The sequence below is a fragment of the Onychomys torridus genome, chromosome 3, assembly GCF_903995425.1.
Source record: "Onychomys torridus chromosome 3, mOncTor1.1, whole genome shotgun sequence".
Taxonomy (NCBI): Eukaryota; Metazoa; Chordata; class Mammalia; order Rodentia; family Cricetidae; genus Onychomys; species Onychomys torridus.
The window spans coordinates 52,373,351-52,393,566 of record NC_050445.1 but is presented as its reverse complement, the minus strand read 5'-3'; the positions used below and the strand labels follow the sequence as shown (position 1 = coordinate 52,393,566).

Genomic DNA, 20,216 nt, shown 5'->3' with positions numbered 1-20,216 from the left:
GTCCGCGTGCATCAGTTACATGTTCATATCCTAGTTGTCAGGAAATGACGCTAAGTTCAGTTCTTAAAACCTTCCCTCAGCGGTAAATTTATTACTGAGAAACTTTCAGGAACTTGAAACTTTTAAAAGAAGTAATTTGTTGCCCATTTTTGAATTGCTGTCAGGTATCTGCAGGATAGAAGTAATGGCTCAATTACTTTGGGTAAATCTTATTTGTAGCCTGTAAATCTAAAAATGGAAACCTGTTCTTTCAAAGAGCATAAAAGTTCTTCCACATGCAGGAAGCTAGCTAGAGTAAGCATAATATTGTCAAGAGAAATAAAAACCAGTTATACAGTGGATAATGGTTGTCCTGTGGCAGTTTTTTCTTTTCAAATACTGAGGATTGAGCCCAGAGCCTTGTGTATGCAAGGCAGACATTCTCCCACTGAGCTGTAGGCCCCATTCATACTGAACTTCATTTAACAACTACTTCCATGCTTCAGATTGCCATAGACACTAGAATGAAAATTTTCAGCATCCATTACGGCTGTATACAGTGTAAGCTGAAGAGAGACATAATAAAATCTGGCATATTTGTCTGCTTTAAAAGCTTGCATGTTTAATAAGCCATAGGTAATAGATAAAAATGTCTTAAAAGTTGATGGCAAAAGGAACATCACTATTTCCAGAAGTGGTGGTTTGGTTCTTTATTTTTGTTGCTCATTTTCAAAGAGTTTAGAATTTTCTACTGAGTTTGTAAATCCCAGACTTTAATAGCTATAGGGAAATACAAAGGTAATATCATTGAACAGAAAAACAGTTTCTCAGGATTAGAGGTTATCTCCTGGTACCACTGGAGAGCCAGAATCACACATGCTCAGATGTCATCATCAACCTCTGGTGTTTGCTTGCATTCTATCCATACGCTTCTTCAGATTTCTTACAGTATCTACATACATGGTAAATTCTGTGACTAGTTGCTCTGTTGTATTGTTTGGGGAAGAACAACAGATGTTTGTTTGTTTTACATTGTCTCTATTGAACCCGAGGATGAGGAACCAAAAGATAGACTTTGTAGAGGGACACATCTCCCTCTGCTGGACACAGTGTTTTCAAGCTTAAACTAATCCTTGCAGCTACACAATTCTGTAAACTGCTCGTGAGATCTTTTCAAACTCATACCTAAGAGATATTTCCTTTCCTGTAAATCAGGTTAGTTTAGAATAACTTCTTTGTCTGCATCATTTCTCTCCAGCAGGTTGTTATCATTCTGATATTTTCAAATTGTTAAAACATTGGCCAGGCAGGAGCTGACCTTCATGGCACGAAAACCCGTTCTTTCTTTAGTTTTATCACACAGGCTGCTTTGATAAACTAGCCACAGTCTTGGAGTCCAAGCATCGTAAATATTAGTAGTTGGCCTCCAACCCAGCTGGTGCTTGTATGGTCGCTCCAGATGATATTTCTTAGTAATGCTGTCATCCTCCTGGAGGGGTTCCAGACACATTTCTCCGCTAGGATTTCTCATCATTCCCCAACTTCCATAACTGGAAGACCAGAGGCAAATGCCATTGACCTCTGGGGACAGCTAGTTTTCAGTATTTTTAAATGCATCTTTAAATGTTTTATTTCTTCTATGTGTATGGACATTTTGCCTGCATGCATGTCTGTATGCCACATGTGTGGCTGGTGCCCTCAGAAGCCAGAAGAGGGTATAAGATTGTTAGGGGTTACAGACAATTGTTAGCAACCATGTGGATGCTGCAACTGAACCTTTGCCCTCTGGAAGATCAGCAACTGCTCTTAACCACTGAGTCATCTCTCTAGCCCCCTTTTGGTATAGACATAATAACATATTTCAGATCCATGGTCCTAAGTACAAAGATGCCATCTGCAGACCAGAGTCATGGGCTCCCCAGCTACTGAATCTCCTCCTCTTGACAGTCAGTCTTGACATTTAGAATTTAGTCTGTACCTTTTCACCACTGCAGCCTCCCCGTAGCCCTAGTATGTTGAAAACGGTTTTTGATAGGTACTTCTTAATTGCTTAAAGCCCCTCCAGTTACACTTGACCCATTCCTTTCATCACATTCTTTGGCCTTTGTTGGCAGACCTCAGCATCTGGTCTCCACTTGTTTATCCAGCCTGTCTCTCTCTCCTTCTAAGCATCATGTACTCCGTCGTTCCATGTTATTTCCCAAAATTCTCTGAATTTCTTACCACATGCGTCCATGTTTGGAAAGACGCTACCTCCCAGCAATAGAAACAGGAATTCTTAGATCATGCACTACTGTTGCCCATTGTATTAGTTAGCTCCAATTGCTATGACAAAACACCACAGATTTAGTGGATTAAGTACAAATGCATTTCTGCAGCCGTTGTGAAAGCTGCAAAGTCTGCCAAGGGTCTGCTTTCTGAGTTGTAGGCAATCACATCCTTACTATGCATCCTCATGGCCAGTGCATGTGTGCGTGTGCACACACACACACATGGGAAAGGGTTATCCATGTATATACAGCCTCCAATCCTATCAGATTAAGACTCTTTCTGTATGACCTCATTGATCCTGAGTTACCCCCTGGATGTTTTAATTTTTAACCATGCTTCTGTGGGCAGTGGGAGTTCAGCATATGGATTAGAGGGGGACAGTGTAATCTGGGGGCTCCTCTTTTCTGTGCTTCCACACATTCCTAAGTTAGAGATCATTTCTCCAGAATACTACAGAGCATTCCGGCTTCCCTCTGTTTCACCCTTAAGCCTCTGGCTAGTGCGTCCCATTGCCCCATTGCTGAGGACAGGGGAGCCCACCTTATATAGGCAGCATCTTGGCACAGCACAGAGGGCTGCGGGTGGAGCATGGATCTAGAGAGGTGGATGGAAGTTGGGAATGTGTCACAAAAGTTATAGAAAACTAAAAATAAATCTGTGTACTTATAGAAGTTCAGAGGGAAACTTCCAGCTCTGCTTACCAAACCTCATTAAAATAGCAAAACTTGAAAAATGTTATAATGACTTGTGAATGCCAATGAGTTTTATATATATATATATATATATAAAATTTATGAACCATTTCTATATGCCACACATGTGGTGGTTTTCTGTGAAAGTGCTTACTACAAACTGAGCAGGTAGAAACACTGTCTATGAATTCACTGAGCCTCTGTTCTTACACTTAGAAGGAGTGAGAAGGGACAGCCCAGCCAATTCTGTTCATGGCGGCATCTCAGAAAGCCAATATCCAAGGGTTGGTGTGTGTGTGTGTGTGTGTGTGTGTGTGTGTGTGTGTGTGTGTGTGTGTGTTTTAATCTAATTGCTCATTCCTGCTGTCTGTATAATTTGATTTTTGTTGCTGTTGGACAACTGAGGTCCCTGTCTCCAGATGAGATTGCTGCCGTCTTTGGAAGCCACACACGTACTTTGACATACAGTCACTTCCATCTTCAAGTCAATAGCACTGAGAACCCTTTCTGGGTCTCTAATCTCTCTGACTTCTCTTTCCATTACTTTACAAAGTCTTGAGTGATTAAAGTAGGTCCGTGTGGATACCCCTCCCCCCATTTACCAAATAAAAATCTTACTCATGAGACAAATATCAGGGGTGAAAGTCTTAGGGTTGGCCTTAGATTTTGTCTATGACAGCATTTTATGGTCCTGATTCTTACTAATGTCTCTAACACCCATTGTTTTATGTGAGGAAGCATTCTTAGAAGAGTAAATAAATACCTCACTGATGTCGCGGCTTACAGAGGCAAAGCTGACCTTGAACCCAGAGCTTGGCAAAGTCCACCTAACCATCTTTCTTCAGGCCACATTAGAATCAGAACACATGGTCACTTTCACAACCAGACAACTGAGCTTCACCAGGCTGTCTGCTCTGAAGTGTGATTTTAGTGGCCCAGACATCCCGGACAACAGTGACGTCCTTTTTCTGAGAGCTCATCCCTTCTTCAGTGTGCTGGAGATTCCAAGACTAGAGGGAAACCAGAGATTAAGAAAGCTGATATCTATCCAACAAGAACTATTTATGGGACACACTTTCAGAAAAATGCAGATAGAAGTATTTATGAAATGTCTGGTGCAGTTGCAAGATTTTAAAACATTTGTAGCCAATTTTTTTTTTTTATGCAGACTATATAGTAAGACCATTACAACCATAACCACTCACTCATCATATAAGCAATGGAATTATACTCTTGCCTTACCTATGTTAAATAGTTACATTTTATAAAAGATGAAATTACTTCATCATGCACATGTTGGAGAATTTCTGATTGATTTAAAGCTGGTAGAAAACTGAAGATTCCCCACCATAAATGGAGTAACCCTTGTATTGAATTCTGTAACAGAGCCCCACACTCCTGCCCATATATGTATATCTCTGTTACAAAAGGGTAGCTTCCAGCCTTTTAAATTATGGTTTGTAGCGGTGGCATAGCCTTGTCTTAGATCACCAGGACAGCTGGCAGTGTGCCAGAGCTCTCCAGGTTCCGCTACTTGCGATAGAACAATAATCATTTTTATGAATCATGATACAAAAAACATTTCTCTCCCAGGAGGGTGAATTGGAGTTTCTTGGCTGCTTTCCACTTGAAACTGTAAATTTCTGTGTTTTTCTTTGGTAAGCCTTTAGAAATTCCATTCTTTCTTCCTTGGATTTAAGTAAAGAACTCTTAAGTTATTCCATAAAATATTAAATCTGGAGTCTGGGTTTGTTCTATATATTTGTGTGTGTGTGTGTGTGTGTGTGTGTGTGTGTGTGTGTGTGTCTGACACTGTAGACTAAATTGTAAGAATTATTATGAAATGATTTAAGAATAACTTTTAACTCCCAGGTCTCCACAATGTCCAGATCCTGACACCTGCCCAGGTTTTATAGGTGGAGGTGGCTTGCTGGTGTTGGGGAAGAGCTGGGGGGATGTGCTCACTCAGCAGCTGTGGCGATGGCGGTCCTTTCTGAGTCACGTTTTACCAAGTGTTCAATCCCAAAATGATCCCCGTGAGAATGCAGAAGAGCTAGACACCATTCTTGATTTAAAACTGTTCAGTAATCGATAATAGGGTTTCTCTACTTAGAAACCTGAGGATCTGGGATAATGCAACACTTTCTTACTTCTTCCCTGTTCAGCATGGCTGTTGATTTGCTTGTTAGAGGTATAGTGGGTAGGTAAAGGGATTGGTAGGAAAAAGAGTCTTCACATAAAATGAATCCTCCAAAGGATGACCAAGCCATGTAATAAAACTACTGTAGACATAGGTCTAGTGTTATTGGCCACTTAGCCTTTTTACTTAGGATTTGCATAGTAAATGTAACTGTACCTACAGTTTGCTAAAACTTGTTTACAAACCACCAAGTTTCATTTCCCTTATCGTGTCTTTTATTGGTCACTGAAAACAAAACAAAAAAATCAAACTCCTTATTTTACGGTACACATATTTACCAGTGCAAACCTAGGTCACCAAATCCAAAGTCGGAGTCACCTTCTATGCCTGTTCCTATAAGCAGCCACTTTGCTGATTGCTAGGATGCACACCATAGTCCCTGGCCTTATAAAGGTTTGTTTACCTGTCTCGAGGACGGAATTCCTCCCCTACCTCACTCCCTCTCCAGAAGGTATAATTGTAACCTTGATCTAAGCACCATGCGATAGTTTTGTAGATAATTTCCTTGGGTAACTGCAGGTGAATAAAGACCACACTGTAGAAGGGTGATCTCATCCTTTCCACTAGATGGGGGTATGAGATAACCAGATGGAAGAAAGGATCTTTTATAGCTATAATAAAATACATTAATTCTCCACAGATTTTTACCAAATAAAGTTTCCTGACCAGTATGTGTACAAGAAAGGTGATGTGTCTGTTCATCCCCCATAGCTGCCCCTCTTTTTCCCTCTCCCCTTCCACTCCCCCCTTTCTCCCTCTCTCCCTCTCTTCTTTTCTCCACGGGATACCTAGTGTTTTTAGTTTATGTACTAGAATGAGTTTTAAGAAAACTGGAGACACAAAAACATATTATTTAAGAATTTGTTATTTGGCAAAGATATCCATTTAACTTTTAGTGCTTTGTTTTTCCTTGTTCTGGTGTAAAATATTAACTTTAAATTAGAAAACCTGCTGAAATCTTCTTCATGCTAATGCTTTGTGCCTTTGTGTGACCAGTAGTCACATCAACTCATCACTCCAGAATGCTTGCTTTCTTTCTGGCGAATTCTTATTGTGTTTCATTTATTTTTTCCTCACTGCTCTGAACAGTGTCTACAGGACAGTATGAATAGAATTGGAGAGAGCACAGTTAGTTTCTAGCTTCAAATATTAAAATTAATATACTAACTATAAAATATACCCTCAGTGTATGGTGGATTGGGGATGGGTGTTTTGTAGTTTTCCTCCTGATTCTTTTTTTTTTTTTTTGACAGTCATGCTATGTATTATTTAAAAAACAACAGAAAGACCTTGTTAAGAGAATGGAAACAAGCTGTGGCTCACATCCCTACAGCACACTGCTTCCCCAGCTCACCACATCCCTCTCATAAATGTCCGATTGTAAAGGGAAAGGGGCAGCATCAGCCCCTGAATCACCAGTAGTGATCAAGAGAGATGTTGATGCATCCAGTAATGAAAAGTGGGCATTCACATGATTAGTTTCCCCTGTCATTCTTACTTTTATTCCTTGTGGTTTAGAGTAATTTGACCTTTTCCCACAATTTCCTGGGTGGAATACTTCACCCATCCGGTAATTGTCCTTTTGTCCTTTCTGGTATGAGCATCTAAGCTCTAAAGTTATTTTGTTAGTGATCTATGTAATTTAACACACATTTAATAGTATCTAATGCTAATTTGCATCTGTGTTGACCTCCTGAGCAATCTAAGGTTGCAGAATGCTTTTTGAAGTGCTCAACTCCATTGCCCTGTGTTCCATCCAAGCTTAAAACTTTAATACCACAGAGTCCCTGTCCCTTTCCTTCTCTGTCACCCTTCGCAATTTGGTCCTTTGCCAGACACCCTCTGGTCCTTAGCCTTCATGCCATGCTTTCCCCAGGAGGTGAAGGTGCTGGACACAGTTCATTCTCCTTATGTATTACTCGCTGAATCTCAAGATCTGAGGCTCTTGTTTTGTCACCAGATTGTTGAGTCTTCCAGTCTACTTGATATCATTGTCTCATATCACAGGCGATCCAAATACCACAATAGTATAGTTCTGAAGACATCCATCCTTTCAACCTCTCACCCCTTACCTCAAATCTATTTCTCTTCTGCATTTTTAATCTTGATGAATTAAACCTTCATCTTACCATCTTGTTCATTACTAAAATATGTTTGTTTGTTTGTTTGTTTGTTTGTTTGGAGTATATCACTAAGCCTAAGTCACAAAGGTTAGTTAGATTTGCTTGTGAGAAGATCTGAAATCTCTTCTTTTTGAGTCCACTGTCTAATGCCCTAATTCCAGCTGTTGTATATCTTACCCAGACCACAGCAAAGACCACTAAACATGTGAATTACATTAAAAGTAGCCACAGTGCCACTGTTATTAAAAACCACACCGTTGCTAACTCGATGCATAATTAATATGTATGTAGTCTTCAAGTATGTTTCATCTCTAAGCCAGTCTCTGCATGGTAGGTTGTGTGATATTTAAAACAGCAGATCTGTTCACGTTTCTAATTTTCTATGATTCAGTGACTCATAAATGCTATTATAATGAAGGTCAAACTCTGCATGATGGGTCTGCAGGTGTCTCTTGCCTGTCTCGCTCTCCACCCTCATCAACTTCTCACTCACTCACTACCAGCTTTGTCTGGTATGGGACCTATGTGAGTATCTCTTTCCTAATTTAGTGCCACTGCAAATAGTCCTCTTTCTATTCATGTGTTGGGAGCCTTTTCTTCTCCTTTCCCCATCCATAAACACATACTTGCACACCCCCACACGTATGGTATATGCAGCTTTCAGGTCTAAACTTAACTACTACTTTCTTTGGGAATCCTTTCCTTACCAGGTTCAAGTAAAAATTCTACTGTTGTGGTAGTCTGTTTTTCCATTCCTAACACAAATACAATTAAAATATGTCTATGTGTGTCTGTGTAATCATCTCACCAGGAAATAGATTTTAGAAGGTCAATTCTAGCACTGGGGAGACAGAAGAAAGCAGATCTCTGTGAGTTCAAGGCCAGGCTGGTCTACGTAGTGAGTTCCAAAACATCCAGGGCTGTTACATAGAGAAACCTTATCTTGAAAAACCAAACAACAACAACAACAACAACAAAAGGTTAAATCTGTGGATTTCATTGGGTCCTGGCCTCAAGCATGCTGCTGTTTCACGAATGGACAGGCATGTAGGTTGCATGAGTGAATGTCTGATGCTAGAGAGATTGGTGGAACAGGGTTGTGTTCTTAAACTCCCACAGAGGATCAGTGACTTATTTGTCTTATTTTGGAGTCGTGATGTCAATATACAACCATGGCTGGCCAGAAAATAATACCTACCAGGCCATTTTTCTCTTATACATAAAAGAATACATGGCAGTTAGTGGGTAAGTGTTTGAAAAAATAAAAGGGATAAAAGGAAGGAATGGGGAAAGAAAAATATGAAAATGGAAAGGAAAGGAAGAAGAATTAGAGGAAAGGAAATGGAAACTGGAGCAGAAAGGGAAAGTGAGGAAGTCTATAGATCTAAATGTAGAAGTATGACCTTTTATGAGGGCAAGTATATGAATCTCCTACTCACTTAAAAAAACTTGGGGAAAGGCAATGAAATATTAACAGGTAATGGAATGTGGGCTCTTGTTCTCTCTCTCTCTCTCTCTCTCTCTCTCTCTCTCTCTCTCTCTGTGTGTGTGTGTGTGTGTGTGTGTGTGTGTGTGTGTGTGTGTGTCTTTCTTTTATCTGCATTTATTTCATGCTGAATTTAGTCCTGTGCCATATGTTTTTGTTTCTTCAGTTTCTTCTGGGATGTCTTTTTCTTCTGAGCACCCTCCTCTTCTGGTCTGGAACAGTTCGTTCCTTTTCAGTGACGATCTTCTCCATGTGGCACAGGGAGCACATGTATAGGTTGATCTGGCCATGAGCTCTGTAAATTTGTCAGCATGTTTTCAGTTCTTTGTTCACTGGATGTGTTCAATGACTAGAGAAGCTGCATCTAAACCCTTCAGTTCGGCATCACTCTGCATTTTTAAGTATGTATGGCAAAAATTCAGCACTCTCTTTAGGCCACCAGCCCTGTGTCCATCCCCACTGTTTGGCCTGGGCGCACCTACCGACTCCACCATTATACCGCCAGAAGGGCACACTTTGCTTCTTTAAAGTGATCTTTCAGATACTTGGTGGCCTTCTGGATATGCATACTCTTGATGGCCTGGGCAGTTTCATTGGTGTTCTTAAAGTGAACACGAAGATTTCAACCTCTTAATTTGCACGATTTTGTAAGGTTTTTTGGGTCAAGAGAGTAGTGAACCATCTTTACAGGTCACCCTCAGCCTGCTTACAGGAAGAAGAAGAATGGAATATGGAGTCTCTTGCTATGATATTTTGGGCAGCTTTATATATTTTTTTATTGTGTTGAGAGAGGGAGGTGTGAGGAACAAACATCAAATGGGTTATCCTCAAACTGGCCCTCTTGAACATGCACTTTTTAATTATAACCTAAATTTCCAAAGTCTTATATAGCAAGGGTGTGTTTTCACGTGTCTTTCTTTCTTGAGTTTGTGAATACTCCTTTCTCACCATGGAAGAAGTACTTGCTTTTTTATATTATTATATATAATACCTTTTAAATACCTTTAAAAGTATTTTATGAACCATGATGGACTGCGCATGTGTAGTTCTCACCAATTAGGTGTAGTTGGTCATTTGCTGCTTTCCCCCAAATTATAGAAAAATATGCCGTAACTGCAAATGTGGGCAAGAAGAACATGATGTCCTCTTGAGCACTGAAGAGGATCGGAAAGTAGGAAGACTCTTTGAAGACACCAAGTACACCACCCTGATTGCCAAGCTGAAGTCAGATGGAATTCCCATGTATAAACGCAATGTTATGATATTGACCAATCCAGTTGCTGCCAAGAAGAATGTCTCCATCAACACTGTTACCTATGAGTGGGCTCCCCCCGTCCAGAACCAGGCATTGGTAAGTACTGGGGGGGCAGGGAGGGGAGGATGAGGGAGGATGAGGGAGGAGGCTTTTTGTTGTTATTGTTGTTTCTATTTATTTAGGGCAGTTCCTTTTGTGATATAGTCAACCATTACACAGCTATTGTTTTCCTTGAGTTCCCATTATACTGACTTTAGGTTCCTATTACTTTTAAAATATGAGTCTAGATGACTCACAGACTTTTTTCATTGTCTGATTTACCTTATGTTTTAAGGAAATGTTCTAACAATTTTAGTGATTCTGTGAAAACCAGGAAAAAAAATTTGGGTGTTTCATATTAATCTAACCATTTTTTTCTGGTACACTCTCAAGACTTTTTCTAAGAGTCTATGAGAAAGAATAAATAATAGAATTTCTGACTTATTTAGAGCTGAACAAAAATGTTCCAACATTATATTTCTTTTACTATAAAAGGCAAAAAATGTGATTTTGCATCAAGCTTCTTCCATTATTATGACAACTAGATGAAGCATTGGAAGGTCAGTTAGGTCGTCCTTACAGTAAATCTTGCACATGATGTTTGTATATGAGGGAAAAGCCACTGATCCACCCATACTCATAATGGTTTACCCAAAACCTTTCTTACAGCCACGCATCTGTTGATTTCGCACAACTAAATAGTAGTCATCTAAATGTCTTAAAAACTGGACAGAGGGGGTTAATTCCATAGAGAAGAATGTGTTCATTATATTCATAGAAACCTATTTTTTATGTTTTACTATCTCTAGATGTTTATAGTAAAAGGATGGAATTCCCTTCTTCTTGAGTAAACTTGTTTCTGGTGTGTGTTATAAAAGATTGAATAATCCTGTTTCACACTGGTCTCCCTGTGCTCCAGGCCAGACAGTACATGCAGATGCTGCCTAAGGAGAAGCAGCCAGTGGCAGGCTCAGAGGGGGCACAGTACCGGAAGAAGCAGCTGGCCAAGCAGCTCCCTGCACATGACCAGGACCCTTCGAAGTGCCACGAGTTGTCACCCAAAGAGGTGAAGGAGATGGAGCAGTTCGTGAAGAAATATAAGAGCGAGGCTCTGGGAGTGGGTGATGTGAAGCTCCCCTCTGAGATGAATGCTCAGGGGGACAAGATGCACAGCCCTGCTGGGGATAGAAACACTCCGGCAGCTCTGGTCTCCAAGGACAAGTCTGCCGAGCCCAAGAAGACCCAATATGTGAGTAGCCACACTGTTGGCTTGCGTTGTGTTTGTGAATTGTTTGCTTTCTTACAACTTCTGTTTTTTGTGGGGAGGGGCACTCTTCCATTTCTAAAAGGATCCGGTAAGGGCAAAAAAAAAAAAAAAAAAAAAAAAAAAGAGTGAAAATTCAGTTTAGCTTACCTTAGAGAGTTATGTTTGGGATGTCTATCTGAAGCCAAATTTTCAGATGATGATGAAGAAGAATTTTGAAATTATGTGTTCACAGTAGTTGACACTAGATTTTGGCCTCTTACCTGAATATAACATACCAATCTAGCACGTTTTTTTATAAATTTTTTTGAATATTTTATTTTTAATTTTTATGTGTATGAATTATTTTTATCTGCATGTATGTCTATGTACCACATGCAGGCAATGGGGACTAAAAGAGATTGGATACCCAGGGGCTGGAGATATAGACAATTGTGAGTTACCATGTGGGTGCTGGGAATCGAACCTAGATCCTCAGGAAGAACAGCCTAGTGCTCCTAACTGCTGAGACATCTCTCTAGCCCTAGCATCTGTTTCTAAACATAATCTTTGTGTTAACTGGTTATCTTTTATATATCTAATGTTTCTCTAGTTTATTACATTGCCTAACATTGACTAATATCATCAATGTACCACTGAGCGGTAATGACATCACTAACATCTTCTTTAATTGACTTTAGCAAAGAATACATTGAGTCTTTGTACCTTACCATGATACATGTAGATCAGAGTAAGGGAGCATCTATCAACTCCTGTTGAACTTCTTATTAACCCCCGTATTAGTGAAGCTTTTGTTCCTTTCTCAGGTTTGAGTGAGTTTGTGCTTTGACAATTTCACAGATGTATATAATACATTCTGATTGCTACCACCCCACTCATATCTTCCTCTCGTTCCTGTTAAGCCTGCTTGTCTCTTTCTCACATTCATGTATTTCTGTTTTGTGATCTGAGTTTAACCAGGACTCTGTGGCTATGGGATTGGAACTATGCACTGGAGCCTAGTGGGCTCACCAGTGGGTACACAGATATAGACAATGATTGCCCGTCCCCCAGAATCCATCAGTAACCAATAGCTCAGCAAGAAGGCCCTGTGAGGCCCTCCTCAACACATGATGGGCTGTTGACTGGCCCCATCTTGTACAGAACCAGTGCAGACAGCCTCTGCTCTGATTGCAATGGCAGAGTCACGCCCTGAAGACAGCTCTTCTCTCCCTATCTTCCAATTCTTACAGTCTTTCTGAGACAGTCCCTCTTCTGAGACAGTCCCTGAGTGTTATAAATGATCTCTTCAGAGCTACTTACTCACCATCGAGTATCCTCAGCTCCCTGAGCAGTCTGAGTCTCTGCATTCATCATGATTAAGGCTGAGGGTAGCCTTTGTTGTATCTGTACAGCTGAACAATGGTAGGAAGTTCCTTCCTAAGACCTCCTCAGCCATGGATTTGACTGGGGTTTATAGTAACAAGTATGAATTTCCTCTTATGGAGCAGGCCTCAAATCCAATCAGAGAGCTTATCCTTACACATAAATAAGAAGAACTTATGCTTAGGTTAATCTAGTTTTGCTTGTGAGCCCATACTTAGATTCAGACTTGATCTGTGCAGCTGTATTGGCAAAAGTTTCAAAAAGTCTCTTTCAGAGTTCTTTTGTAATGACTTGACGATAATGGAGAATCATGATGCAGACAAACAGAGCATCAGGCCTGAGCTGACTGTAATGTATTTCTCATAGATACAGTTGGCTCATCAATTAATACAGTTTAATCCTCAAAAAGTTTACTAGCAGCTCTTAGATAATCTCTTTTGAGGGAACTGACATAAAATAAGGGGGAAACAACTATTATTTTCCCTGAGTGGTTTCCATGCAGGAAACAGTGTTGTATTGTACATAGGGCAGAAGACATTGGTTGGATAGAAAGAAGCTGAGGAATTCCATTTCAGGGAAGTTTCCATTCCGTCTTGTCATGTCTGTAGAAACGGCGGCCTCTCTTGCAGCTAGTTCTTGGTATGCCCTGAAGGAGGGTCTGCGAGGCCAGTGCTCTGACGGTTGTTGTCTGGGCTCTTTCCCCAGTCCTGTTACTGCTGCAGACTGACCATGAAGGAAGGAGACCCGGCCATCTATGCTGAAAGGGCTGGCTACGATAAACTCTGGCACCCGGCTTGTTTCATCTGCAGCGTCTGTGGTGAGCTCCTGGTGGACATGATTTACTTCTGGAAGAATGGAAAGCTGTACTGTGGCAGACATTACTGTGACAGTGAGAAGCCCCGCTGTGCTGGCTGTGATGAGGTATGTTCTCCAGGGCCACCCACTTGCAGCCTCTCCCTGGGCCCCACGTGGCTCAGTCACCCGGGAGACCGCCGGCACTAACCTGGTTACTTTTCACTCTGGGTATCCTGAGTAAACTAATGAAAGACTGTCGGGAATGAAAGGTTAATAATAATTTGGTCATAAACTCAAACCTAATGTGATCATATTCAAATGTTGAGCCCCAAGAAGGCATTTGCTCTTGTTGATTTAAATGCCTGTCTGAAGAACCTGGGTTTGTCACTGTGGCCTAAAGGAGAGATGCCTAATGGGTTGTTTTTTTCTCCTCTGGCCAGCTGATATTCAGCAATGAGTACACCCAAGCAGAGAACCAGAACTGGCACCTGAAACATTTCTGCTGCTTTGACTGTGACAACATTCTGGCGGGAGAAATATACGTGATGGTCAACAACAAGCCCGTGTGCAAGCCCTGCTATGTGAAGAACCATGCTGTGGTAAGCACAGGGACACACTTGCCTCAGGCTGTGTGGTGACTTCACTTTCTCTTTGGATCTCCTCAAAGTGGGAAGCCAAGAGGCAGCCTTGTGTAAAGAAAGCATGTGGTTCCTGCATAGGCTATTTAAAAACCAGGCAGTTCAAACGCTGGCAATGTGTTGACTACCAGGACCTCAAGATGGCTCATTCTACCTCTGTGTTTGCCGTGGAGATTATACACGATGCTTGCTAATAATTTCCTATCTTGAAAAAAAAATTCCTAGTAGGAATGGATTTATTTTATTATTACAGATCAGATTCCATTTAAAATGGTTTTGGGGGGCTTTAGAGTTGGCTTAGCAATTAAGAGAGCTTGTTGCACCAGGCAGTGGTGGCGCACGCCTTTAATCCCAGTACTCGGGAGGCAGAGGCAGGCAGATCTCTGTGAGTTCGAGGCCAGCCTGGTCTATAAAGGGAGCTCCATGACAGGCTCCAAAGCTACACAAAGAAACTCTGTCTTGAAAAACCAAAGAGAGAGGGAGAGAGAGAAATAGAGAGAGAGGATGTTGCTCTTCCAGAGGACCCAGTTTCAATTCTAAGCACCCACGTGGCAGCTCACAATTGTCTGTACCTCCAGTCTCAGGGGTTCTGATGTCCTCTTCAGACATGATGCACAAACATATATTGCAAGCAAAACACTCATGCGCATAAAATACTAAAATGAATGTTTCTTAAACCTTTATGGAATTGATCTAGTATAACAAAAATTGGCCTGTATATTTAGATTTATTATGTGGACCATTCAGGCGCTTAATGTGAGGGTGTATTTTTTATTGCATCCATTGTGTTACACAGAGCTGCTGCTGCATGCTGGCCAAGAGATGGTAATGTGGATACAGGGTGAAAAGATGACCATATATAGTCGGGCTCATAAGCCAGGAAGACTTATGCTTACGAGAAGGATAGGCTCCTACTTTTTTTTTTAGTTTAAGGTCCCCCTAAGCTATTTCATAGGAGAAACTCCTGGGTAAGGGGGAAAAATGTACCTCTATGTAGTTCTAAAAGTACAGTGTTTTGACAAAAGGCACGTGTAGATGTCTGCCCATCTTCAGTCCTGACTCATTGCCTCATGAATGCTCTGTCCGCTTGGCCTTGTCGGGCCACCTCAGACCCTCACCACTGCTGCTTCAGACTTCCTTGTTTGTAAATTTAGTGACTGTCATCACAAATTAGCCCGTGTCAACCGTCATCTTCCTACAAGCCATCTCCCGTGACAATGACAGATGGTCTTCCCAAAACGCAGACATGAGCCCAGGCTGTTGTTTGGTGTACCCACCCCTCCTGCCTGGCCTCCTGCTTCTGCAGTCATCTAACGCAAATGACACGTTTCGAGGCCTGGGGTGTCTGTGTCAGCTCTTGCATCCTTTGGCTCCTTCTCACCTGTCCCTATCCCTTGTTTCATAGACTGCCTGTGTGTTTCTCTAGACTGATTTTCACAGCACCTTCTCTGCTGCCCTACTCTACCCCTTTCTCTCTGGCCAGCCTCTCCATGTTCCTCGTGTGTGTGTGTGTGTGTGTGTGTGTGTGTGTGTGTGTGTGTGTGTGTGTGTGTTTGTGTTTGTGTGTGTGTAGCAGCTGGAAAGTAGAGCTTCCCTTTTTATCTCTTTATCTCCAGTATCTCCTCCACTTGGGAAATACTTGAATACCTGACTTTTTTTTTTCTTACTTCTCATTTGTTTGGGGCTAACCCTAGACTTTCCTTCTCCTAGGAACATGATATTAAATAATTATAGGTATTAGTATATTATATAACCTAAAATGTTGGGGACTTTCTCTATCATAATATCATAATGTGTAGTTTATATAGAATTGTGATCTTGGTTTTTGTTTTTTCTTAACTAAATATAAATCCATGAGGACAAGGATTTTTTTTCTTCCCAACATTTGAACAGCATCACAGATACCCATAATTATTTGCTTAGTCAGCTGCTGAAGCCCCCTTCCATATTATTGTAGCTAATCAGTAAAGACAAGTAAATCTATTTAACAAAGAAACAGTTTTGAAAAAGAATAACACATCATTTAATTTTATAATACACCATTGTTTTAGAAGAGTTACTTTTTCAGTAAAGTAAACCATTGGCTTTACCTAGTATTAAAACAAGATATCTTTATCTCATCCGAACAGGAAAGACGGCTGTGCATGCAGCATGCTACATGAAATAAGACGTAAATCTTTGGAGATCATTTAACTCACAGTGTTTATTTGGGTAGATATTTTAATATTTTTTAAAAAGTGACAGAGAAAACAATTATTTTTAGACCTAAAGAAATATTCTCAATCTAAACAGGATTTCTGAGATAAATGTTAACTGGAAGGAGGTATGAGATGGCCATATACCTAGTTCATCTCCATGTGCTCTCTTGAATTCCATGGCCTCCCAGGACTCACATCTGGGAGGTTCACAGGGCCCACCTGCCAGACAACAAGTAGCATTGGCTACCTCCAGTTTAAATAAAAGAAGCCAGGGGCTGGAAGGAAATAGTGCTTTGAGCTATGTGAGTTTTATGAACACAGGAAATGCGCCGCCAGGCACAATGTGGTAAAGGGTATTGTCCCCTTGAAGGCCCTGGCTGCACATGTAGCTTTGAGCTTTTGGAATAAGTAGGGAACCGCTGGTGTTATATGGAATCATATTTAAGATTCTAGGGTGAATGATGACTACATGAATTAGTGGAACTAACCTGTATGAAGCCACAGGCCCTAAATTCAACATGCCATTTGATAGTTTTGATCTACATAATTTCCTTAATTCTGCATATAATTGGATAGTTGTTTTGTCTTCTATATGCTAAAAATGAAAAAGTATGTTTTAACTAATAATAAAAATATCCACAAATAATATTATAAAAATGGAGGAAAAGGCAGATCATAAGGAAATAAAACACTCTGTTTGAAATGGCTGCTCTGTAACACAGTTTTAAACTGTCAAAAGACTAATATGAAATACAGAAAACTAGAACATTCTACGCAAGTTATTATACTACAGAAAGTTCACGCAAAAGCAGTTGTTTACATGGTGCAGTGGTGGACTCGGAGTGCACTTATAGTATTCACATTGATGTGTGTTGTATCCAGGAATCCTATCTGGATTATGCAAAGAAAGTATGCCCCTGTTTCCCAGCCAAGAGGCAGAGATGTGTCCTATAGATTATAGACTCTAATAAGAGCCTATGTAGCTCTAAAGTGTACGGAAAGTATATTTCAGTGGCCTTGTATGGAACATGGATCACTTCACTGCCCAGCCAGTTTACCCATCGACTCGCAAATATGTTTTGGTAGCTTTTCATCCAAAGCATTGAAATTCGCCCCTACCAGTAACTCCTGACCAAGAAACAAGTGGCGCTTAAGATTGGTCAGGGTCATATGCTATTCCTCACTTCTTTAAAACAAAGATCTTGGAAGTCTCCCATGTATTCAGATCATATCTGAACAAGAGTGTAGATGGACTCTCTAGTGCTTTGGAAATGTCAGTGAGTTAAGTTTCCTGCTACGGTACGGAAGACTGGTTGTTCTCGTCAAGTGTATGTTCAGTTACGAAGAATATTGTGCTGTATATGTATGTGTGAGTGTGTTTGCATCATTTGTATATTTGAGTATAACACTGACAGGGCACTGAATGGTGGCCTGGGAATAGAGTTCAGTTAAAACAGGACTTTTGTAGTATGCATGAAGCTCTGGACTTGATCCCCAGCACTGCATAGATCAGGCATGGTGGCGTCCACTGGTCACCACAGCACCTGGGAGGCAGAGGTAGACGTGTCGGGAATTGGAGCCCAGCGTGAGACATTGTCGATAAAACACAAGCTTAGTGGTGCAGGGGATGAAAGTATTAAAGTTCATGGCAGAGATGGCAGATGAATAATAAGTGATCTTATAACGGAGTGGAGGCTAATTAACCAGAAGTTATATTTATGGTATGAACTCATTATTCTCAAATACTGTCAGTGTTTTTAATGGAATCCTTAAGTATTTGAAAATGATTTTAATTTACTACTCTCTAGAAATCAGTGGCATTAATAATCACATGGGTCCATGTCATAGGTATGACATGTCCGTGTCATAGGTATGACATGTCCCTGTCATAGGTATGATATTACCTCTTCAGAGCTTTAATGAGTGAGGAAAACCAGTCTTATAAGCTTCCTTTTAATTACTTTTGTAAAATCCAATAAAATGAACTGGAGCCAAATGCAGGGCTTTGGGATTTGCTGTCAGAATTTATAACACCCTCGGGACATCTTAGAAGCACCTTCCACCTGTCCCCCTCTACCTGCTATTTCTCACTTTGCTCGGCATATATAGGTAGGTCCCTGCTGCCTCAAGTGATTCACAAAGATGCCACTGTCACTTGTGGATTTTTTAGATCATTTTCCAACTTACAATCCGAAGACTCCGCTTCAGTTTGCTCCCAGGGGCCAGTGTGGCTGACGTGGTCGGTCTCTAACCCTCTCCCACTTGTTCTATTCCCAAACAGGTGTGCCAAGGCTGCCACAACGCCATCGACCCGGAAGTGCAGAGAGTGACCTACAATAACTTCAGCTGGCATGCGTCCACAGAGTGCTTCCTATGTTCCTGCTGCAGCAAGTGTCTTATCGGGCAGAAGTTCATGCCCGTCGAAGGGATGGTTTTCTGTTCCATGCAGTGTAAGAAGATGATGTCCTAGGAGGAGAGAACCGAGCAGTCTTGAGCCATAGCTGTCCAAAGTGGCCTGCATTTCACAATAAAATGCAATTCAAAAACAATAATAATAAAAGGAAAAAAAACCTATAGAGCAAACCAGAAGATTTTGTCCAAAATTTTCCTTTTTTTAACCTTATGAATTTTGTCTGTCTTAATTTTAAATTACTGCTTTAAGCATGTGATTTTTAAAAAAATAATAATAAAACAGTAAAGAATTATAGCTTTTATTTCCACACATGAAATCCTTGAGTTGGAAGCTTGAATTCAGTCTTTGTAATTGCCTACCCCTAGTGCCAAATTATAGTTATTTAAAAGTTAGTGTCCTGGGACAGATGAACATTTTGACTCCTATACTTTGATTCACGTGGAAAATGTAAAGGAAATTAATTAGATGTTGCCTGATGCAACACTCCACACTTAGCCTGTGTCATGGAACTGTAGGATGTTGCTCAGTGAGTTCCTTCTGGCAGACACGCATGTGGTGCATAGTGGGCATTCCAATGCCTCAGCCTTCACATTCCCTCCTTGAGACAAAGGGGACTCTTTCTCACTGCATTTCCTTGTATTTACTTTACCTCTCCAAGTTCTCTTGTGTCATCTAGTGACTTCCATTTATGGCCTTGAATATTTTATATGTATGTGGTAAAACAATATGTGCACTTTGCTCTTAGAGATTGTTTTGTCTAGAACATGAAACCAGGCTATTCATTGAGCTTTTTTTGAAATCCAAAGAGTCTGCATGGATTTCATACCCAGGGAATTATAACTTGTGCTGATGTCACTTGTCTGCAATGCTTTGGCTCAATTTTTTGCATGATTCAGCCTCATTTGATGGAAACTCCCTTGCGCTACCTCTAAGCTTGCTGTAGACACAGACTGTCTTCTTACCTGTACACTCCCATCACTGGGTGTTTTTAACGTTTTCCCTTGTATGCTTTCCTACATAACTATGCACTATAAATATTAAATGGAATGACTATTATATATGTTATTCAAAATAAAGTCTCTTTCACTTTAACAATCGTCTTTTCCACATCCTTTTTGCAGTTAAGTATCTGGTACAGCAGGGGGCGATGTCTCCAAGAGTAAAAATAACCCTGACAAAAGGAAAGGCTGCTTCTGACAGCACAGAACCGACCTGGGCTTCCCAGTGCAGAGAAAGAACAAGTTTCAGGAAGCCCTCAGTCAGGACTTATTCGTAATCGTAATTCTGAGGCCATGCAGGCGTTTTTATTAAAGGTGTCGTTATTTTAGTTAAACTTTAGAAAGAGCACCAAGTATTGCATTTTCAGTTGTTTGGGAAGGTCCTTTTCTTCCTTCCTTTCTTTCTTTCTTTCTTTCTTTCTCTCTCTCTCTTTCTTTCTTTCTCTTGTGTTTTGCTTTTTAGATGGGATCTCACCAGGACCCCCACTCCCTGCTTCAGA

The 20,216-nt window shown here is 40.7% G+C and overlaps 1 protein-coding gene across 1 annotated transcript in view; it reads left to right on the top strand.

The window, feature by feature from the left end:
- Positions 1-18,955, top strand: part of Tes (testin LIM domain protein) — a 39,719-nt gene extending 20,764 nt beyond the window's left edge. The window contains exons 3-7 of the mRNA XM_036181614.1: positions 9,850-10,102; positions 10,965-11,294; positions 13,380-13,595; positions 13,910-14,068; positions 18,587-18,955. Of these exons, the coding sequence (XP_036037507.1) occupies positions 9,850-10,102; positions 10,965-11,294; positions 13,380-13,595; positions 13,910-14,068; positions 18,587-18,775 (1,147 nt within the window). The 3' untranslated portion in view covers positions 18,776-18,955. The remainder of the gene's footprint in view (positions 1-9,849; positions 10,103-10,964; positions 11,295-13,379; positions 13,596-13,909; positions 14,069-18,586) is intronic.
- The last annotated feature ends 1,261 nt before the right edge of the window (positions 18,956-20,216 follow it).